Raw genomic sequence first — 22851 nt, 5'->3', positions numbered from 1 at the left:
GTGGCTGCTGTCCCTGGGCTGCATGCCTGTCCCCTCTCCTGTGTGCTTGCTAGTGGGGAGAGAAGCTCTGGGGTGAAACCCTCAGACCTAGAGGGTGTGAGGTCTCTGGCACAGTCTGAAAATCGCCTGTGGCCTTCTCCAGTGGCCTCTAGTGAGATAACAGTGCCAACAGCAAAGGGAGCGTTTAGCTTATTGCCCACAAGTCTTACATGTGGGGAATGAAACCCGTGCTCCTATAACTCTTGAATGCGAGGTGGGCGGCCTGGGGGCGGAGCTGGGGGACTCCTTTGCAGAGGAAGGTGTTTAAAATGCTGACGTAACACGTCCCTTGCCAAACGCTTGCTTCTCTTCCAGCGGCAACACTCGACAGCCCCGTGGAACTGGGGCACGAAGGCTACTGAGCAACCTGAACAGGGACGAAGAGTGGATGTTGTGATCTGCAGATGTTAATGCATCAAGGAGAAACTTGGGAGAGGTTGTTTTGTGTCAAGGCATTCTGCATTAAATACTTCTTTTGGGAGAAGGAACCTTTCTTCAGCTGTTAACCAGTCCGGTCTCCTCACATACAGCTACTTCCATGAGTGAGGGCTGTAGGGGCAGACTCGGGTTACATTGACATGTATGCAGGTCCCTGATGGATGGGCTTTCTTGGGTCTTTAAACTAATAAACCCTGCTCTACAGTAGGTGAAATGCTGAAGTGAAGTGACTTGCCCCAAGGTCACAGCAGAGTAACGGGAGGGCCAGAAAGCATCCAGGTCCCCTCTTCATTGCTTCTTGGCTCCTGTTCCTTCCCCCACAGGGAAGATTTAGGGGATGGAAGGGGGAAGGATACCACGGGGAGGTAGCATGAAACTGGGGGGTACATAATGCCAAGAGCATGCCCTTGGCTGAGCTCCGAGTGCTGCTTTTACAGCAGTGATGAGGCCCAAAGGTGCACCCAGCTGGAGTGGGACAGGTAGAGATGGAGGGAAATTCATGTCTTCTGCATCTGACATTCAACTGCTACTTGTAAAAAGAGTGAGGAGAGCTCGCCAGGCAAAGAAATAAGTTACCCTAATATAGGTTAATAGCCATGCTCTAGTCAAGGGTTTTTTTTTCCTTTTAAGAAAAAAAATATAAAAGCCAGAGCAAGTTGATGGGCTTGCCAGCTGATGAATCTTCATAATCATATATAATATATGATTTCTCATGTTCACAAGCATTTCCCATGTAATTTTCTAGGGATGGTAGTTGCAAATAATGCAGTTGTGTTGTTTGGCTGCTTTGTGCAATAAAACATCTGTGTATCGAAAGCTGGCTCTCGTGGCTTTGAGACTTCTCTCCACAGCATCTGCGAGAGCACGGACCTGTCGACCCGAGCTGGCTTCCTCCCCCTTAACGTCTCTCCGAAATGGGTGGCAAACTGCACTGGAATCCTTGTTGGCTCTCTTAGCTCTTTGTTATCTGATTTTAATTTTATAAACTAGAAAACATGATCATTTGCATTTGTAACAGGCGAGACAACTGTAGGTTAGCTTTCTTTTCTTTTTTTTTGTGCTCGTGGATACACGTGCAGGGGAGCAAACGTGAGAACCTGAGCGTTACCCTTGAAGGAGCCAGTGCTTATAGCCAGCTGCATATGCAACCTTTGCTGGTTTTCCCAACAAGGCCTGTTTGCTAAAGCCAATGCCGGGGGCTGGATCTCCTCTTCTCCTGGGTGAAGCTGATCTGGAAGAACTGAGCAGTTAAAAGAAAAGCTACTTATTTTAATTGCTTCCCAGCTCTGCTGCATCCCTCTCTCCACCCTGCTGCAATGGTGCTGACTGTCTGTTTTATTGGGGGGGCCTGAGCCCCTCCCCCCTGTGCCTGCCTGTGCGCCCATCCCGGAACTGGCTGCCCTCCTTCCCCATTGCCCACACTCAAGATGGCGGACTCCGCCGTTCCAGCCCGTCTCCAAGATGACGCCGAACGCAGCTCTTTGAAGGCGCGCGTCATCTGGGAGCGCCGCGAGTGGAGCGCGCCGGAAGTGGTGCGCACGTGGCGCATGGGCAGGCGAGCGGGGCGGCATGGCGGCGGGGAGCGCGCCCGTGCGCTTCAAGACCAAGTGAGGAGCGGGGCCGGGGGGAAGCCTAGCTCAGCCCAGCCCGCGGCACTCCCTGTGGAAGGGAGCAGCGGCAGCGATTCAATTCCCCCACTGCCACCCAGCCCCAAGCTGTGCGAGTGGATAGGGGCCAGGCCACGTCCCTGGGATGGGGGAAAGCTGCCCCCCCCCCACCACAACTGCCTCGTGTGCCAGACCGGCACCAGTCCCGGGTTTGGGCCAGACACTGCCCGTCCAGCCACCGCCGCTCCACAGCATCCCCCTGGCTTTCCCGGTGGGAAAGCCGCAGCAATTTAATACTGAACGAGCTCCTCGCTGCGGAGCTTGGCCAGGTTTCTCCAAACCCCTTTCGACAGCCGGTCGTCGTCTTTTGCATGTTATACGTTTATGCGGCACCCGCCGCCTCCTGCATGACCAGATTTGTTGTCAGGCTGCTCACGGGTCGCAGGATCCGTGGCCGTGCCGGGAATCGGCGTTTTCCGAGTCGCCCGCGGTTTGCTGAGCCGCTGCTGGCTGTGCCGCTGCCTCCCGAGGGCACGTTTGTCATGCTGGCCGCTGCCATTTGTAGCAAGGGAAAAGAAACGCTCTGGAGGATCTGCCACGCCGAAGTCGGCCCTGTTGAAAGCAATGCCAAGCTGGGAGCAGCTGGAGTCGGGTAGTGTCCGAATCTCCTGGCTTCGCAAGCTGGAAACGGAGATTTATTGAGGAAAAGCGGTCACGGGACCTGACAGTTGCATTGCAGCGTTTTACAAGGATTTCAGCTGCTCGGACGTGTCTCGGGCAATGCGTTATGTTTCCAGAAATACAAAACTCTGAAACTCTTGATTCAGAAGCGATACCTTTTTATTAAACCAGCTAAAAAATAGCAATTACATTTCCAGACAAGGTTCTTTGGGTAAATCTGATATCTGCTGTTAGACCAACTCAAATAGTTGGAAAATTTCTTCTTTGCAAGCTTTCGGGTGCAACCACCCTTCGCCAGGTTGAGGAAGCGGCTGCAGCTGTTGTGTCAGGTGCTTCCTCAGCATGTTTATACCCAACAGCTTGCAAAGAAGAATTTTTCCAGCTTAGTTGTTGGGAAATGGGCTGAGGAAGTATCTGACACACCAACTGCAGCCGCTTCCTCGACCTGACGAAGGGTATTTGTACCCGAAAGCTTGCAAAGAAGAATTTTTTGTGACTATTTGAGTTGGTCTAGTAAAAGATGGGATTTACCCAAAGAACCGTGTCTGTCTGTGTCCTTGGACCAGCTCAGCTACAACCTACACACCTGACAAAGGGTGTTTGTACCCAAAAGCTCGCGAAGAATTTTTCCAGCTGAGCTGGTCTAATGAAAGAGATCGGATTTACCCAAAGAACCTGGTCTGCCTGTGTCCTCAGACCAACACGGCTACAACCTGCACTCCTGTAATCAAATTTCCACACACTTTTGTTTGGCCCTTTTCTTTCACTCCCCGACTTTTACCTCCACACAGTCATTACATCAAGTTCAGTCTAGCAAGACGCACGGATGTAGTGTTTGTGCACTTAAAGAATTACCCTGTTGTGTTGGTTTGCAAATGAGGTAAACAAAATGTTTTAACTGCTACTTTACTTGTATTTCTGTTTCTCCTTTCAGCTATGCTGTGTCGAGGAAAATTGAGCCTTTCTACAAAGGAGGGAAAATTCAGGTACTGCCAAACCCCACCTTCCTTTGTTGAAATGCTGGAGGCAGAGAGTAAAGACAAGGTGTCACTGCTAATGTTTGCTAAAAACAAAGTCAGGTTTTTTTTCTGGTTCCATAGACATTTGTGCCTTTTTCCCCCCAGATAAGCAGAGATGGAAACTATATGTTTTGCCCTTGCGGAACCAAGCTGAATGTAATGGATATAGCAACAGGAGCCGTGGTTCACAGCATCGAGCAGGTGAGAGATGCAAATTAAACTAAAGTTTACTCAATCAACAGGTTTTTTTCAAATGATTTTTGAGGGATGTCTTTATTTCTGTGCTGTTTTCTAAAACTGTGGGGGCTAGCCTTTTCAGCAGGCATGCCACAAATTAGCCCCACACTCTCACCGAGTGCCACTCTCATCCCCTTCCCCGGCCTGGTCTGCCGCTCCACTTTCCACTTCCTGCCATATCTGCTGCTGTGCTGCTTGTCTTTTCCCCAGTCTGCCATGTGCCTCACACCCCAGCTGCCAGTGCCACAGGTTGGCCACCGCCGTTCCAAAGACACTGGCAGTGAAAACTTGGGAGAATAAAGAACAAGAAATCTGCAACCAGAAAAATATATTATTTGCTCACCATGTCCCTAGCTATGGTATGATTTGAAAACTTTGCCATAGTATAAATCTTGCTAGAAGATTGCTAATTCAATTTTATATCACAGCACAGAGAGGATCTTTTTCATCAGTGGAAAAAAGCAGCTTCTGAGTTTCCCTGGATAAGCAGCCTTTGCATATGGCATGCAAGGAAATAGATTTTTTCCTGGACTTTTGTGCTTCGTTCAAGTTTCTCTTGAACGACTCACTCTCCCACCTGTCCAAGTGGGATCCCTGTAGTCTTGATCTGTTCAGTATTTCTCAGCATCAAGAACTGGATTTAGTCCCAGATTCCAGATGGCTCTATAATGATGCTGCTGAGAGTTGCTTGAGAATATATAGTTGGTATCAGATCCCCCTGGTCAGAGCAGGCAACATATCTGCACGTGCTCTCTCTGGAAATGTGGGGCTTTTGGGGGCCAACTAGAACAAAAAGTTTGCGCTTGTCAATGATGTAAGTTAAATGGAAGCTATGAATAGCTTCCCAGAAACACGATGGGTTTACATCCCCCAGCCAGGCAAATGCGTCCACAGCTGGGAGTTGCTCCTTCAGCAGGTTTATATATTGACTTCCTTGTGACCCTCCTGGAGCTTCTGCCACTGGAAGTTACACAGTGAAATGCACCCTCAGTGAGTACAGGAAGCTGTAGATATAAATTAGTGTTTACACTAATTAGTGTAAGAAAAGTAGGACCGTGGCATTTACAAATATTCTGCAGATGATGCAAGTGTCTTTCCTTGTTTATAGGAAGATCAAGAGGACATTACATCATTCGTTCTTAGTCCCGATGACGAGGTATGTGACAAGTTACACTTCCTCCTAATTTCTCTTTCCAACTTACAAAGCATAAATGCACTGCAGGCGTGCTTAGGTGTTCACTGTTGCCTCTGATAGGTGGTTCTGACAGCATGCCGGTTGCTTCTGAACACACTTGTAACACACTCTGTCAGTGGCATTACACAATTGCATTTCTGTCCATCACATTACAACGTGCTTTTATTTGTGTATGAATCTGGACGTTATTACAACAAAAGCAAAACGTGTAGCACAGAGAAATAAATTGGCTTCAGAATTGGATTCTTTTGGTAATTGAAAATTCTAGGGTTTGGCCTGATTCCAGGTCTTCTAAAACTTGGTGTGAGCCTAAAAATACAGTCCTATTCTGCACTAGCTAATTGAGTTTCTATTTCTTGCTGCCTGGTTTTGTTGTCACCAGATCCTCGTGACAGGAAGCCGAGCATTGCTGTTAAAACAGTGGGACTGGCGAGAGAACAAGTGTACGCGCACGTGGAAAGCAGTGCATATGGCACCAGTAGCCAGCATGACCTTCGATTCCACTTCAACGTTGTTAGCCACAGGTACAACCTTATTTAATGCTGCATGGTGAAGAAGTCTGTGTATTTGGCTATATTAGGCTTATTCAGGACAATATAAGATAGAGATGCCTTGATATTTGTAAGAAATCAGAAGAGAAACAGGTAGTTTCTCAAGACTTTCCTTTCATCAAGAATCATGTAATGAGCTCCACAGAGAGAACGTATTAAATAAATGTTCTATATTTGTAATACGTACTTAAAGCAGCAGCTTGGTCTGAGGGTCTGTGCACAGAACTGGGGGTCAGGAATTCCTGAGCTGAGACGCAAGCCCTGAAGCTGACTCCCTGCAGGGCTATTGCCAAGTCATTTCACTTCTGTCTCTCTCACTCCTCAGCTGCGAGTACTGATTAAATTACCCGCCTGTTGCAAGTTTAATGAGTTACTTTTGCAAAACCTTCAGGTTTAGGAAGTACTCCATGGTTATTGCTATGATTAGTCATTCTCTCGTGCTTTTGTAACCTGTGAAACTCGGATACAGATTCTGATGTGCTGACCCCACTTCCTTTCTCCTGTCTTGTCTTCTCCCAGGCGGCTGTGACAGCACCATCAAGATCTGGGATGTGATCAAACAGTACTGCACACACAACCTGAAAGGATCAGCGGGGGTTGTACAGTAAGGAGAAATTCCTCTTATTCTCACCTTTCGGTTAAGGAAACGAGCGGAGACCATGTCACCAGAGCATGACATTTCACCCAGGAGGCCTGTTTAAAATAAGGAATTGTAGCTTGCAGATAGGAGTTTGTGAGTGAGATTCCTGAAACTCCAGTTAATAAAGGATAACCCGATTTAGAGAACTTCTGAGTTAGGGCTGATGATAGGGAGCACCATGGTTTCTTCTAGAGATAACACGTGAAAACATCCCACAGAGCATTTCTTAATAGCAAGGATGTCAGCCGTGACATCCTTGCTGAATTACACCGCTTAACACTTCTTCCCAGAGTCCTGTGGTTGTTGCGTTGGGCAGACGAGATAGGGAAGTGTATGATGTCATTAAAAAGCTTTGTAGACTTAAACTGAGATGCTGGCAATTGAGAGGCATAAGGCAAGCAAAGACCCTAGGTATCTTTCTCTGATAAACCAGGTGTGTACGGTGGATATCCTGCAGAGGAAATAGGATCTTAGATTCAGTGCAGCTAACATACGTGAACTTTCTGGGCAGGCTGCACACTAACTACTGCTGCTGGATGGTCCGTGCCTGCTCTGTGTGAGTGTGTCTGTCTCTCTCCTCTCTGCTCAGTGTTGTTGAGTTCCACCCCGACATCTCCCGGTTGCAGCTGTTCTCCTCTTCAATGGACTATAAGATCCGGATCTGGAACCTGACTTCCAGCAAGTGCATTGCCGTGCTTGACGGCCATTACAGCGCTATCACTTCTCTTACTTTTGCTGCAGATGGGAATACGCTCATCAGGTAACATGGTTAAGGGCGCAGCCTGCCTCTTCCACTTACCTCCCTGTTGCCAAGAAACACACAGCATACGTGTACTGTGCATGGGAGCAGAGGACTGACAATGCTGCCCGTTTGGTCTCAGGTGGGGACATTAGAGGAGAGACCTGGGGTCTGGGTTTCGCTTTACCATTCTTTGTGACTCGCTTTCTGTGTCTGTAAAACAGACAACACTGAACCGGCTCACAGACCTCATCTTTTATGGGTCTGACCTAGAGAAGTGCTGAGTCCTCACAACTCCAGCTCTGGAATTGCACATTGGTCAGATGGGGCTGCTAGTGAAAATGCTTTTATCAACTCTGTTGCAGTTCAGGCCGTGATAAAATCTGCATGGTATGGGACCTGAAGACAAGAGCAGCCAAGAGGACTATCCCTGTGTATGAGGTGAGATTACTCTGAAAGACTTTTTCTACCTCAGTGGAGCACCACCTCCAAGCAGGAGAGAAGGGGGCCTGCCTCAAGACTGAGTAGTTAGACAGGCTCTCACATTTAACTTTCCCGTTGCTGCATATATATGCTTTCTAGCTGGGGGGCTCAGGATTTGGGAAGGGGATAGCAAGCAGATACATATTTATACAGCTACTGGGACTTCTAGGAAACTGGTCCAAATACAGCCCAAGTTGCAATCCAAGCCTGGACGCTGCTACGTAAGAGGGTTGCTCCTGTTCTGGATCCTGGAGGTTCTGACATTGCACATCACGTGTCTTCTGGTTGGGTGTGAAGCCACCTTTCCAGCATCCCTCCTGTGTCATTCATTCTCCCCTCGTTGTTTGGTGTCGTGGAGCACTTAGCACTCACCTGTGCCATCTGCTGTTCAAGTCCTGAGGGTGAAAAGGGACGTCACCCTTTATGGAGCCAAGGGTGGCTTTTTGTGCCTGCATTACTGTTTCCCATGCTCCTGTACAGTCCAGCGTGGGTGCAGTTAGAAGGGAAAGCTCAGCCAGCTAACAAAAATAGCTTTCCATAAAATTCTCACATTTGCTGAGAAGGAATTGGATCCACGGCTCCCAGCCAATGTGTCATGGCCTGTTGAATCACCCCTAGAGCGTGGAAGCTGCAGTCCTGTTACCTGAGGATGGAGATTTCTCACAGCTCGGCATGCAGAAGCAAGGGCTTCACTTTGTCACAGCTGGCAGCAAAGGTGAGTGCGAACCCCTTGGCATTTCCTGCCTTGTCCCTGCCTGGCTGCGGAAGGGAAGGGAACTCCACTCTCTTCCACTGCCAGGGCTCACGGTCCTACCGTTACCTTGTGTCTGACAAAAGCCCTTGCCCAAGTCAGCGAGCCTTTTCCAGCATGCCTGCGGGAGGTGAAGCAGCACTTTCTCCCTCGGCCCAGTTCTGCCTCATTCTTCCCCTAGGGAAGAGTGCACTGAATGCCTGGACAGATCCTGTAGTTACAGTGAGCTCAGACAACACCTCCTTTCTTAGAAGCCTTGTCCAATATAGAAAATTGCACTGGTTTAAATTAAGTTGGGTTTTAAAGCAGTGTAACCCCCTGTGTAGACGCTCTTAACCCAGTTGCAGTGGCTTCCACTGGTTTAGCTCAGTGGTTTCAACATTTTTATTCATTTGCAGACCCCTTAAAATTTTGAATGGCGGGGGGGAGGGGCTTTGAATTGTAAGTGTGGGTATTCACATACTTTTCATTGATCATAGTCATCTTTCACAGACCCCTTAGACATAGTCTGCAGACACCAGGGGTCCATGGACTGGAGGTTGTAAACCACTGGTTTAGTTTAAGCCTGTTTGCAGCTGACTTGGGGGAACCTGAAATAAGGTTTAGACCAAAACAAGTGTCCACATAGCCTCTGTGCGCCGCTAAAACAATATATGGACGGTCACAGCTTTAGTAAACCAGAACAGCACAATCGTGTAAGCAAGGCCAGTGTTTGATCCAGTACTGCTCAGGAGACGGTTTGGGGCATGCCGCCCCGGTAATGCCATGAAACTGCCCCTCAGCGATCCTTCCCTCCATTAGGGGCCCTGCGGATCTGGGACGCGGCCACAGCTGCCTGCGTGAACACCCAGCCTGTGCCCTACCAGCCTGTGGAGTCCGGAGAGGAGGAAGCTAATGAACACAGCCTGACTAACTGCATGCTGGTGCCCGAGAAAAACGAGATTGCGACCGTGACTGCTGAGCATAATATCGTCCTGTACGACATTCAGACTCTTCAGCTGAGGAAGCAGGTATGGATAGTCTCTCTCTCCTTTCTCACTGCCCCCTGGGACAGCTCCCTGTCTGACCAAGTCTTTCCCTCTCTAGTGCGGTACCACATGTCCATCTACTTGTATTGGACTCCAAGGCATAGAGCATGGCTTTGCAGAGGGGGGAGTTATTTGAGAGAGCTTTGCATAAGGTATTGACTTGGTACAAGGAGTTGGGAGCCAGAGACTGGACAACAGAGGGTCCTGAGCTTTGATCATTGGGACTTAGAGGTTGCTCTGTAGAGGAAAGTATTGAAACACATGGTCAGCGAGGCATAGATCAGCTTAGGAGTGCTCCAGGCCCTCTGACGTGTGTGTTCAAGGGAGACTGCTCTTTCAGATTGGCATGTGGCACTGATTGAAAGATTGCCCGGTAAAGCAACAGTAATTCGGTGCTACCGAGTATGTGAGCTGTTGTTTGGTTCTGCTCTAGCCAGCTCATTCCTTGCCTTTTAAACTGCCTGTTGTTCTGTTGCCCTCAGTTTGCAGGTTACAACGATGAGGTCTTGGACGTGAGGTTCCTCGGTCCTGCTGACTCTCACATTGTCGTGGCTACAAACAGCCCTCAGCTGAAATTGTTTGAACTAGCAACGTCACACTGCCAAATCCTCTATGGGCACACAGGTATGAGGGACTGAGACACTTGTGAGTTCTGTGCTGGGAGGGAGGAAGGGGAGCGTGTCTCTCTCTCCTGTAATTTGGCTTCTCTCTTTCTAAGACTTGTCTGTGCAGATCCTGCCGCACTGTTAGTTCTCTAGAGCAGCATAGAGGCCCGTGGTTTGTAGGCAGCACGTGCGGGAAGCTTGCCCTCCTGCTGTTCGTGCTGTGCCCACTTTGCACAAGGGGAAAGCTTCCAGTTTTTGGGGCTGTCTGTCCTGCACCATTCACCAGCACCGACATCTGCTTCCGTTAGAGAGAGAGAGAGTTGGGGGTGATGGTAATCTCTGAACACCAGTCCAGTGTGTTTGGGGTTTCATCTACAGATTCAGCCAGTCACTTAACAGCGCGTGGTGGAGCTCACAGTGCTGATATGTCCTGAGGCTGTCGGAGCCGCCTCATCACGAGGTGGTGGTCTCAGCCATATCTCATGTCTGTCTTTTGGCCAGGCAGAAGGCTACATGGCTGCTCTCTTACTGTCTCCTTTCAGAAACGGTTCTGGCCCTGGATGTCTTCAGAAAGGGCATGATGTTTGCCAGTTCTGCCAAGGTAATGGGGTACTTTGTTCCTTTATAGAAGGCATTTTACTTTAAGTGACTTTTGCTCTCCTGGGCAGTTTTCCTGCTCTTTGCTGGCAGTGTTAGGAAGGACCTTTGCACTGAAGGGAACTCTGCCCTGGCAGTTGAGCTTTACCCCTTTCATGGACATTTTTGAGTGCTTTCTAAACCCCACTTTCTCATTCACCATCGTTTCTTCATACTAGCCCCAGGAAAGTGCGTGTTCCTTTTATTATAGTGATGCCACGTTTTTTCCTGGGTACGTGTTTTGCTCTGCAGCCGGTGAGCTCGCTGCTAGGTACGGCTGTGAAACAGCCTGGGAGCAGAGACAACGTACATCTGGGTTCTTACAGCTTTGTATTCTTCATACCCAGGAGGCAAAGCAAAGGGACAAAGCGCAAGCTCCCCAACCTGGCCAAATCCAATCCATAAGCCCAAGTTTCAGATCTGGCTGGGAATGATGCTGTGAAAAATGCAGACAGATATATTTGAAGGCAGTGCATACCAAGCCTTTCAGCACTTGTTCTAATCCATTTGCAAGGGCGATGACTTTCGGCTTTCCTGTTTCAGGACAAAAGCTTCCGAATCTGGCGGATGAATAAAGCGGGTGAGGTGCTCTGCCTGGCTCAGGGAGTAGGTCACACGTATGGAGTGGGCACAATCTGTTGCTCGAGGTAATGGAGGTATTGTTCTTACATGGGGCCTTCATCTGAATGCAGGTGCTGCCACCTAGATGAAGCCAGGTCGCTGTCGCCTGTGTAGCATCCTGCACTGGATGGGGCGGGAGGTGCACTTGTTTTATAGCGCACATGGGCAAATGTTGGAGTTGGATCCTTTGAATTCTTGGTGCCAATGTGATGTAGCAGACTGAAGGTGCAGGGGGGTGCTTGACACCCCAGTGTCCACCCCATCCAACCTTAGTGCTTGGTTTTTTCATCCTTGACCTGACATCTAAGTATCCTAAAGAACACAAAGCCGTAGGGGCTAGGTACATCAAGGTTCCTGGCTTTCATGGTACTGAACTGGAAAAACACCGAGATAAGAGACCTGACTGGGAAGCCCTGCTTGTTTATACGTTCTGCTCCTTCCTCCGTTCTCTACTTCCTTTCTGAAGACCAGTTTCTGTACTCACAAGCGGTGATATAGGAATGGATGCTCGGTTCAGAGGAGTAACAGTGCCTGTGGCTAATGTCTGAACTGCCAGAGGCTCTTGCAAGGGCTTGCCTGAAATTAATTGAAGCTTTTAAAAACATTAAAGTACTTAGCTGTTCAGAGTCCTAGCTGAGTGTCTGGATACATGCAGAAGGTGGTAGAAAGAGGCCTTTTCTCCGTGTTGGTAGTGATTGTTCTGCTTCATTGCACTTGACATTTTTCCTCTTGGCCTGTTCCTTTTCCCTCCAGAATGAAAGAGAGCTTTGTTGTGACCTGCAGCCAAGACAGCACGATCAAGGTCTGGAATCTCCCAGAGTCCCTCACTTCCAAAGCCAAAGCCGCCTTGATCTCGAGTCCGGAAATCCTTCAGGCCCAAGTAACCGAGAAGGGTCACAACAAGGTAAAATGCCAGCAGATGTGAGTGAGTTTCTTTTCTTTTGGAGCATGTTTAGCAAGTTTTCTTACTGCTCCCCCCTCCCGTTTCCTAGCCTAGATTGACCAGGTGTTTGGGTAAGCCCGGCAAGAGAACGTAACCCCTGTGCACCCTTTCTCTCCTTCTGCCTGACTTTCCCTAGGATATAAACAGTGTGGCAGTTTCTCCAAATGACAAGCTGATTGCCACCGGCTCTCAGGACAGGACGGCCAAGCTATGGTCCTGTCCTGACTGCTCTCTGATGGGCGTCTTTACTGGACACAAACGTGGGATCTGGTGTGTGCAGTTTTCTCCTGTGGATCAGGTCTTGGCCACCTCCTCAGCTGACGGCACCGTGAAGTTGTGGGGTCTCCGTGACTTCAGTTGTCTAAAGGTAACAGAACGCAAACAGGACAGATTCAGCAAGGCGGCTCCAAGCAGGCATGGGGGTTGGCCCATCTAGCAGAAGCACAGCAGCACTGCCAGGCAGAGCGACACGCAACCCAGGCCTGACTTTGTTCTCTAGGACTGGTCACTGGGATATGAGGCATGCATAGGCACTAAGCCAGCCCCTGGACAGGAGCAGAGTCGGTGCTCTGAGTAACTGCCTCCCTGTAGCTCATGAGCTGACTGCCAGAGAATAGGCGCATTCTCCCTTTGACCTTATGCAGGCATAACCATGAAGGAAACAGGCCAAGAATAATTTTCATGAAGAAGCATCTGTCCAGACTGACAGTCTGTTACTGAGTTTGAGGTGGCAGATGCTAAACTCCACACTTCCTGCTGTGTCCCACTCCTTTTAGAGAACCCAACAGTCCCAGTGCTGGGATACTCACCCAAGCAGCATTATCCTGTATTTTATAGGCAATAGCTGGTGACTCGATCTTTTCAGGAGGGCACAGCTGTCTCCCTCTGATTATACCACTTAGGGTTTGGCTGTGCATCGCAAGCTAAAGCAACTGCACCAGCCTTCAACAAAGTAATACAAGGACATGTCCAGACATGGGAACTTCCCCAGTCCCATCTGCCCATTGAAACGTATATCCCAGTGCTTCAGGAATCCATTTCATTCTTGAGAGAGAACGGTCCTTTTTGAACAATTTCTTCTCCCTGCACTGCCTGCAAGGCCTGGCTAGCTGGTGGAGCTAGCACCACAGGCATGCATCTGCAGCAGGGATGGTGGCTGGTTAGTCTCTAGGCAGCTTTGGCATTGTTATGTTCCCTTTTTAATTTTCCAGACATTTGAAGGCCACGATGCCTCCGTGCTGAAGATCATTTTTGTGAGCCGTGGGACACAGCTGCTTAGTAGGTATGTGCTGGTCCTGGGAACCTGTGTGCTGCATGTCGGAGCCAGTCCCGAGTAGAAATTTGTTCCACAACGTCGACCGGAGAGCAGAGGCTGCAGCAGTCAGATTAGATTTGCAAAGTCCCTTCCCCAAGGGAGGGACACGCACTTCAAAGTGGGGATTCACACAAGAGAGGGAACTGTGTTCTGCTCTGGAGGAGTCTGGGAGGACTTCCACTGAGCTGGGTCTGTAATGCTTCCAGAGCCACGACTAGCTGGCTCAGCACCTGGTGTCTTGGCTATCAGGCTTTCCAAGGAGCAGTTACGGTGCCTGGAGTTCGCCTGGCTGATGGGAAGAGGACAGACAGACGCTGAAGAGATTAGCTCCTTCCCTGCTCAACCTCCAACCTGGGCAGCTGCGTCCTGATGCCCCCGCCCCACGAGAGATCATGGGTAGACCCAGTGTGCAAAGCGGCTCTGGGGGTGTGGGTTCTGCCTAGCACATCTGGCACGCTACAGAATAATCCCCTGAAGGGTATGAACCCAGGGCCTTCGAGGAAAGGTTTCTTTGCTTTTGCTGCTGCAAAACCTGAACGAACTGGCTTTCTGTTTTGTGGGCTGGCAGCCAGTAAACTGCCTGCATCGTGAGAAGCAAACCATATTTTACAGACTGCCTTGTTTAGAGACTGGGATTATACCACTAGGCTGGGATGTGAGACCCCCAGGTTTGGTTCACAGCTCTTCTGTGAGACCTTGACAAGACACTTAGCTTCTCTGTGCCTTCCTACCCACTCTAGCTTTATACAGGGCTTTAAAGATAAATACACAACAGTGTTGGGAGTCCTTCGACTCCAATGGCGAACCGAGGGCCTCAGATACCAGGATAGTTTCCTTTCTTTTTCACTGTTCAAGAGCTGCTGTTATCATGCAACCACTTCTGCAGCTGAGCAGGCAGAGAACAGGACTCTAGACTGAAACCCCGTGGTTGATGCTCTGTTTCTGTTCCCCTTTCCAACAGTGGGTCTGATGGGCTCTTAAAACTCTGGACGATTAAAAGCAACGAATGCGTGAAAACATTAGACGCTCACGAAGACAAAGTGTGGGGTCTGCACAGCAACAAACAGGACAACATGGTTGTAACAGCCTCCAGCGACTCCTGCATCACCCTGTGGAAGGTACGGTTCAGGGTTTGCCTTGGGAAGAAACGGAGAGCGTGTAGGCTAGAGGTGATCTGAGTGCAGGGTGGAGTCAGATTGCAGGGACTGTTCCTAGCTCCACCCTGACTGGGTGACTTCTAGCCTCTCCGTTCTTCTCCATGTGTAACATTGCGGTAACAAGTGTTGGATCTCACCTAAAGCCAACATCAAGATTCCCCGGACAGCGCTGTCACTCCTCTCCAAAAGCAGAGACAAGAGATGGCCCTGAGCAGCCTGGCTCTTGATGGAAGATGGCACTGTCTAAAAAGGGCCTGGACGGGTTCCAGAATTTGGGGAGCAGCTGGTTCCTGTCATATAGATCTTGCTACACCATATCAGCTCTTTGGCTGTTTATTGAAAAAGCTGACTGTAGTTGTCTTCTGATCTCTCATAGGATGTCACTGAAATTGAACTGGAAGAGGAGCAAGCTAAAAAGGAGGAGCAGATTATGAAGTGAGTGACCCTAAGAAGTGCTTAGGATGGCAGGTGATAGAATGGGTCCCTGCTAGCCAACAAGACTGCCTGTAATCCAGGCCTTTCAGTTCGTTCCTCTCCAGAAAGACATTCCTTTGTTTCACTCCTTGGCTTTTGCCCCTAATACTGCTGTAGTCTCTTCATCTTCTGTAGTTGCTCTTCTGTTCCTGCAGAGCCCTCCTGTAATATGTCAGCTTCAGAAATCAATTAGTTTCATGTTTCTGTGCTGCTGAGATAAGCCAAGTTGGAACATTAAAACTTACTCATCATTCATTTTCTCCTATGTCAGCCAGCACAGAATAACTCAGGAAAGCCTTTAACGCGCTGCCAGGATAATTACCCATACAATGGAGGCACTGAAGTTTGCATTGGCCAGCAGGCTTTTATTAACTTCTTGGCACTAAATCTGTCCACAGTGTCACTACTGAATGTGCTGCCTTCTGCGTATGGTTTGTTCCATCAATCAACAGCCCCTCTAACGCGGTCTTGTTCCTGTTTTCCAGGGACCAAGAGCTTTCCAACCTGCTTCATGAGAAGAAATATCTGAAAGCTTTAGGGCTGGCAATCTCACTGGATCGCCCGCACACCGTTCTGACAGTGGTCAAAGGTAAGTACATCCTGAGACAGCATGCTGCCTGCTACCCTGGCCTTCCAAATCTGTTTGGATTGGCAGGTAACAAATGTAGAAGCCCAGCTGGGCAGACAGCTCCTTTTGCAGTCTTCCCCATTTCCATTTGACACTTTGAAATCTCCGCTGCCTCACTGCAATGCACATGGCTGTAGTGGTCCTTGTGGTCTTTCTGCACACGCTTGCGTCAAGAGAGGTATGTATAACACAGTGATCTATATACGCTTCAGTGGCTCCTCTAAGTGCAGCAGACAGTGACTGATTGTCCAGGAGCTTTGAGTCGTGAGTTAGAAGACAGGCCACTTTGGGCTTTCTCTCCAAAACCAATAGCCCGAAACCAGACTTTCTATCAAGGTGAACTGTTACTTTGCAGCCTCTGAGTTTCAAATATGCTCCTGGCAGTTGCAGTGCAAGCAGTAATTTGCACTTCTGGGTGTCAGGCTGCCAGCTTCAGATCCTCTGAGGCTAGATATGAGATTTGTAGATGCAGTGGTTTGGCAGAGACTCGAGCTGCCTTCCACATGTAACCATGACCCAATGGAGAATCAGGCTCTCTCTTCTGATCATAAAATAGGTTTTTTTGCAGAACCTATTGTCCAAGCTCATGAGTGACGGTCGTCTGGAAAAGCAGGACAAGAGAAAAGAAATAAATAGAAATAAAACAAAGACGTATGTTGATTAAAGATGCCCTTTCTTTACCGGAAGTCGGTGACTCATCCTTGATTGATTTCTTACCTATAATTTCTAGAATCTGGATTTGGAAGAGTTAGGTACACAGCTGCCCCAAAGTTACTTACAGAAGTTGTCCAGTTAGGCCTGTGGTTGTATACACAGTTGTAAGAGCAAAGCGCACCTGTTTTCACCAGAGCACACCTTGCAGTCCCAAATCCTTGGATACTGCCTACTTCCAAACTCTGAGCTGGTTTTTTTTCAACTTTTGAAACACTTGTATTAACCTGATTCCTTGTCTTTTTGCTCTTCCCCTCCTTTTAGCCATCCTAAAGGAGACCGATGGGAGAGAGAACTTGGAAACGAACATCCTCAGACTGCGGAAGGATCAGAAAGGTTGGTTGTGGGTTCAAATGAGTAATAAGTCTTAGATTAGCGGGAACAGATTCTTCCTCTGTTTGCCATGGACTTACCCCTGACCAGGCAGGGCTCATCCACTTGGAAAGAAGCTGGTCGTGATGTAGACCTAAGCCTGCTATGAACTGATTTGAGGCTCTCAACCATCTTCACGCAGTGTTATTTTGCGCTTGCATAGCATCTTCTGTTTGGAAGTTCTCAAAGTCCTCAACCCCTTTTGGGAGGCAGCTAAGTTTTATTTTCCCCATTTACAGAATGGGGACATTGAAGCGTAGGAGAGATTAAATAAATTGCCTGAGGTGGACTGATGACAAGGCCGGGAATACAGAACTCTGGTCACATGCGGCTATCGCCATCCCTGCTGAGAGGGCCCCTCTTTATGTTGCTGGTCAGCTGTTTATGACCTGCCGGGGTCACAGTCAGTCTAGTGAGGGGCTTGTGTGCTGTTACAGTTTCCCTGCAAGTTTGCCACTCAATCTGGGGGAAGCTGGATAGGCCTGGCCTGGTCTCTGCCATGGTGTAATGCTATCTTGTGCATAAATCGCAGTCAGACCTGAGTAACCCGTGTATTTCCTGCTTTCCCTCCTAGAGGCCGTGCTGAAGTTCTCAGTAACGTGGAACACAAACTCTCGCAACTGCCACGAGGCTCAGGCTGTCCTTGGCATCCTCCTAAAGCACGAATCCCCCGAGTGCCTCCTCCAGTACGACGGCATTAAATCTGCTGTGGAATCACTTCTGCCCTACACCGGTGAGTTACAAAGGAGGCTGCACCTTGATTCGGTCCTGCTGTTTGTGCTGCTGTATCACACGAGGGCTCCTGCAGCAACACCTCTAGCACTGCACCTGATCTTGCCCACAGCCTGACTCCTGCGCTCTGAGCTGCATGTCAGACCCAGATGTTGTAGCCAACAGCTTGCTACAGCATAAGATATAGCCAGGAGTTTCTTCACTGGCCTGTGGTGCCCTTTGAAGACATTTCTCAGTGTCTGTAAAGGTGACACATGCTCCGCGTTCTCTGCTCCCTCCATTCACCACAGTCAGGGCAGAGATGGGCATTCCCCTCTCCCCCCCAGTTTTCTTGGCACACTCAGGCCTCCATAGCAGTTTAGCAGAAACATTTCCTTTTTCTTTCTTTCTTTTTTTTTTGGCAGAACGTCATTTCCAGAGACTGGGCCGGTTACTGCAAGCGTCCATGTTCATTGATTTCATGTGGCAAAACATGAGGCTGTCTGATACTTCCAAGTGGGACAAGGATGGCTTGTGACCATTCACATGCCACTTGCAGTCAACTGAGGACTATGACCAAGAGCCAAGGATTTGCAGTGACTGGTACTAACGGTGCCTGGCTCTCCCATCCAGCCCTGAAGCTATGGTATTTTTATAATAAATTTTTTAAGTGTGAGTTTTTATAAAATAGCGAGTCCACCAATTCCTTGTTGCCTCCCAAGGCCCTGCATAAGGAGGGGATGGTCTTCCTAGCCAAGAATCACCTTCCTTTCACTCTTCAAACCTTGAATCTTGAAGGGTTGGTGCATGAGCTTGAGAGAAATGGCAAATAGCATGAGTGTCCACATAGAGACACTCTTACAGTAAATGGTCCTGCTGGTAGAACTCGCCGAGCCCACCTACCTTGGACCTTATGCACATGCTGGAAAGATTACAGACTCTCCCTTTTTAGTGAGTAGTTGGTAAGCATTAATCAGGAGTATTGCCAGCAGATTGAAGGAAGTGAGTGTTCCCCTCTATTCTGCACTGCGGAGGACAAATCTGAAGTCCTGTGCCCAGTTTTGGGCCCCTTACTACAGAAAGGATGTGGACAAGTTGGAGAGAGTCCAGCGGAGGGAACAGAAATGGTTGGGAGGCTGGGGACATGACTTGTGAGGACAGACTGAGAGAACTGGGCTGATTTAGTCTGCCAAAGAGAAGGCTGAAAAATAGCAGCCTTTACCTTCCTGCAGGGGGGTTGCAAAGAGGAGGGAGCTGGGCTGTTCTCAGTGGAGCAGACGACAGGACAAGGAGCAATGGGCTCCAGTGGCAGCAAGGGAGGCTTAGGCTGGATATGAGGAAAAACTCTCAGGAGGAGGGTGGTGAAGCACTGGAACAGGTTACCCAGAGAGGTGGTGAAGTCTCCATCCTTGGACATTTTGAAGGCCCGGCCCAACAAAGCCTTGGCTGGAATGATGTATTTGGGGCTGGTCCTGATTTAAGCAGGGGGTTGGACTAGATGTGACCTCCTGAGCTCCCTTCCAACCCTCATTTTCTATGGTAAGTAACTGCACTGTGTTGGGACCCTTCGTAGATAATCCTAGACCGTGCTACATCCTATACAAATATCCGTCCAAAGGACAGTCCCTGACCAAATAGTGTACAAGCTAAGCATAAGGCAAGAGACAGCATGTCAATGGGGGAGCATGTTGGTACAGTGAGACAACTGGTCAGTGTGAAAAACAGCGGTCATACACCAGTTGCCTGACTGGTGGCATGGCAGAAAGTGAGCTAAGGAGAGGAACTAAATTAAGGGGTGTCTGTATCATGTTGCTGAGGGCATAGTCTGGTTTCCTAGAGTTAGAGTTAGCAAATGCTGCTTGCATTCAGGCTTTTGTACAGGTTGTTTTGGTCACTGCAGGGCCTGGGCAGATTTCACAAGATATGGGCCGTGAAAGTGCTGTGAGGATCATCAGAGCACAGCCTGGTCCAGAGTGTGAAGGCATCTCACTGGACCCCATGACATCCTGTGCTGTTTTTGCTCCCTTCACCCTGGGCCACTTCCAGAACCCCGGTCCTCAGAATGCATGTCTTTTTCTGACTACCTGACATTGGCTCGGACCTAGAGAAAGGCATGATCCTGGCCAAGCTGCTTGACTTTACCTCAGTTCCCTGGTTCTGTAAAATGGTAGCACTTGTACTCACCTGCTTTGAGATCTTTGGAGAAAAGGGCTGTGTGCAGTACAAACACAGAACAAAGGCAGCAATGGAGCAGACACTGGGGGTCTGGCAAGGCAAAGTTTGCACTGAAACTTATTGACCTCTCTCCTCGCTGGCTGCCTGGTCCAAAAAGAACTGGCGCTGTTGGCTTCTCCTCCTCAAGCAACAACCCCCTGTGGCAAAGAACAGAAAGGAACATGTACCGAGTACAGAACTTCAAGGTGTTCTCAGTCAAAACAGTTTCCGTAAGAGCAGACCCCACGTGCAGATTTCTTGGCAGTACAAAATCAGACCATTTCCAAAGCACGTTTCACTTGACACCTCAAGCTCCAGATGAGAGCAGACAGAAAATACGCCTGTTGTGACCTTAGATTTCATAGATTTCATAGACATCAGGGCTGGAAGGGACCTCGGAAGATCATCGAGTCCAGCCCCCCGCCCAAAGGGCAGGAAGTCAGCTGGGGTCATAGGATCCCAGCAAGATAAGCATCCAGTTTCATCTTGAAGGTGTTCAATGAAGGCGCTTGAACCACCTCCGGTGGCAGGCTGTTCCAGACCTTGGGGGCTCGGACAGTGAAGAAGTTCTTCCTTATGTCCAGCCTGAAACGGTCTTGTAGTAGTTTATGACCATTCGACCTCGTCATCCCTTGGGGCGCTCTGGTGAGCAAACGTTCCCCCAGATACTGGTGGTCACCCCTGATAAACTTGTAGGTGGCCATCAGATCACCCCTGAGCCTGCGCTTTTCCAGGCTAAAGAGCCCCAGGGCTCTCAGCCTGTCATCATAGGGTCTGCTTCCCTGACCTCTGATCATGCGCGTGGCTCTTCTCTGCACTCTCTCAAGCTTCTCCACATCCTTTTTGAATTGTGGAGCCCAAAACTGGACGCAGTACTCCAGCTGCGGCCTCACTAAGGCCGAGTACAGGGGGAGAATGACGTCCCGGGATTTGCTTGAGAAGCATCTATGGATGCAAGCCAGCACTTTGGTCACTTTACTAGCCGCCGCATCGCATTGCGGGCTCATGTTCATCTTGTGGTCAGTGATGACCCCCAAGTCTCTTTCTTGCATAGTGCTAGCCAACATAGCACTGCCGAGCCCATAAGGATGCTGCGGGTTTTTTTTCCCAAGGTGGAGAACCTTGCATTTATCGGCGTTGAACACCATCAGATTCTCGTCCGCCCACTTGCTGAGCCTGTCCAGGTCAGCCTGGATCATCCGCCTGTCTTCTGGTGTGGATGATTTGCCCCAAATTTTGGTGTCATCGGCGAACTTGGCCAGCCCGCTTCTGACTCCAGTGTCCACATCATTAATGAAGATGTTGAACCTTAATTTAATGCAGCCAAGTGAAGCTAGTAGCCTAACAGGGTCCATTGTCTGATTATTTTTTTTTATAGGCCACAATGCCACCATAAATTCAGATCACCCTCAATGCCTAAAAGAGCTTCTCTGCTTAAACTGCCACCTTCTCATTCCTGTTGCTGATCAGAACAAAAGGGAAGAGTCTGTGACAGTAACTCTACAGTTATGCATCTTTGGTGCTTATGTGGGGTGTAAGCATGCTCAGCAAGACTGTTCAGGTACTGGAGGTCACAGACAGGCTTTCAGTACCTTGCTATTATTGAGGTCTTGAAACTTAACTAGGATGAGACAAGTGCCATGGATAAAAAGACTATGGGCAGGTGTTGCACTTTTCTTTCTTACCACTACTTTTTAATTTATTTGCTCACATACCTGTAGCTACACTACTTCTATCTGTTGTAACACCTGGTTGCAATAGGGTTAAATAAGGAGCACAGGGTGAATCTGCTCTAACGATCATGCTCTGGTTACTGCTTTTTAGCCCAGTGACAGTTCTAGTCTAGTGGGTTTGCAGATAATACGCCCAGGGCAGTCTGAAACACAAATGGATTATGAGAAGAGGTTTCCAGATTAGGAGTCAATAGTACTACAAAGAGCTATTGAAGGAAAGCCTCCCCTTACTGCCGTATGTGTTTGTTGTAGCCTGAGGCTTCAACCCTGTGCTCAGTGAACCACTGCTTGTTGCTTGCTAATAGATTTTGCATGTTTAAAAGCTGTGCAAGGTAATGTATATAAACTCAGCAACAATATGGTCCCTGTTTTGGGGTAACTAGTTCAAGATCCTAAAGCTGAAAAAGCTGCATGGCAGCCTCACTATAGGAGACTACCTAGGGCAGTTCCCAGGAGCAAACTGACAGGATGCTATTCCAGGTGTGGCCATGAAGGCCCTGGAGCCCCTTCAGCCCTCACTTTATGGGCAATCACCCCTTCAGTTGCCCAGCATGCCTTCATGTCTTTATATGAGGGAGGCTGCCCCAGAGCTTCCTAAATTGATCTCTCAAATAACCACCAGGTGCCTGTGGTCACTGCCTTATGGGCTAATTGCATGGCTCCATTCCGCCCCTACATGATGCTCCATGCCTCACAGGAGCATCCTCATTGATGTTCCCTTCCACTTAGCCCCTCTCTGCTCCCACACTCTCGCTAGGCTCCCGGACCCTCAGTCTGGGCTCCAGACCCCTCCCTGGGTCCCTAGGACCTTTAGTTCCTCCCCAAACCTCCAGACTGCCTTAGGTGTTACCCTCCATGTTACCTTCTGGAGCTGCAGCCCTCCCTGCTGAGATGCTGATCTCTCAGTGGGCTCCAAGCTGTTACTGCTGGCTCCACTCAGGTCTGGGCCTGTATCCTACCCAAGCCCAGCCTTCCTCCAGAGTCGGATGACTCTGTAATCAACCCTGGCTGCATCTGCAGGCTGCCTCAGCACCAAGCCTCCTGGCACACAAACCACCACTGGAGACAGTCCCTTTAGCTCCCTTAAGAAACTGCAGTGACAGCTGGACTGTGCATGAGACCCACGTTGAAATGGGAAGTCGTTTCCTCTCTGTTCTGAGTCTTGGGGATTGCTCAAGCACTTATTGGGGTACCTAAAATCCACGCAAGGTATAATCTGCAAGAGTGACTTACAACTCCAGTCCTGGTACAAAAAAGGTCCTTTTCTTCTAAGTACAGCTTGCTGCCCTCTGCCTGGGCAAAGGGATGGAGTGTAGTGGCTGG

The 22851-nt window shown here is 49.1% G+C and overlaps 1 protein-coding gene, 1 long non-coding RNA gene and 1 other non-coding gene across 5 annotated transcripts in view; all 3 read left to right on the top strand.

Moving 5' to 3' along the window:
• LOC106722224 overlaps positions 1–1304 on the top strand; it is a 4441-nt gene extending 3137 nt beyond the window's left edge. For 2 of the 3 annotated variants that reach the window (XR_001358056.2, XR_003094183.1), the window contains exon 4: positions 355–1304. This is a non-coding gene — a long non-coding RNA (uncharacterized LOC106722224). The remainder of the gene's footprint in view (positions 1–354) is intronic. The other variant, XR_003094184.1, reaches the window with a different exon arrangement.
• LOC112550376 lies at positions 111–241 on the top strand. The gene has a single exon (XR_003094189.1). It is a non-coding gene; the product is annotated as a small nucleolar RNA ACA64 (small nucleolar RNA).
• Positions 1305–2018: 714 nt separating the features above from the next.
• TBL3 (transducin beta like 3) lies at positions 2019–18256 on the top strand. Its single transcript, XM_006024007.3, has 22 exons — positions 2019–2084; positions 3700–3751; positions 3890–3985; positions 5130–5177; positions 5599–5740; positions 6287–6371; positions 6997–7167; positions 7512–7587; positions 8248–8344; positions 9182–9390; positions 9891–10032; positions 10556–10614; positions 11193–11296; positions 12024–12174; positions 12350–12580; positions 13425–13495; positions 14490–14646; positions 15062–15120; positions 15645–15748; positions 16763–16834; positions 17445–17603; positions 18007–18256. The coding sequence occupies exons 1-22, from the start codon at positions 2047–2049 to the stop codon at positions 18117–18119; spliced, it is 2436 nt and encodes an 811-aa protein (XP_006024069.1). The 5' UTR covers positions 2019–2046; the 3' UTR covers positions 18120–18256.
• The last annotated feature ends 4595 nt before the right edge of the window (positions 18257–22851 follow it).

The sequence above is a fragment of the Alligator sinensis genome, unplaced genomic scaffold (assembly GCF_000455745.1).
Source record: "Alligator sinensis unplaced genomic scaffold, ASM45574v1 scaffold1283_1, whole genome shotgun sequence".
NCBI classification, from domain to species: Eukaryota; Metazoa; Chordata; order Crocodylia; family Alligatoridae; genus Alligator; species Alligator sinensis.
The sequence above is the reverse complement of the archived record's forward strand: the minus strand, read 5'-3'. Positions and strand labels throughout refer to the sequence as shown.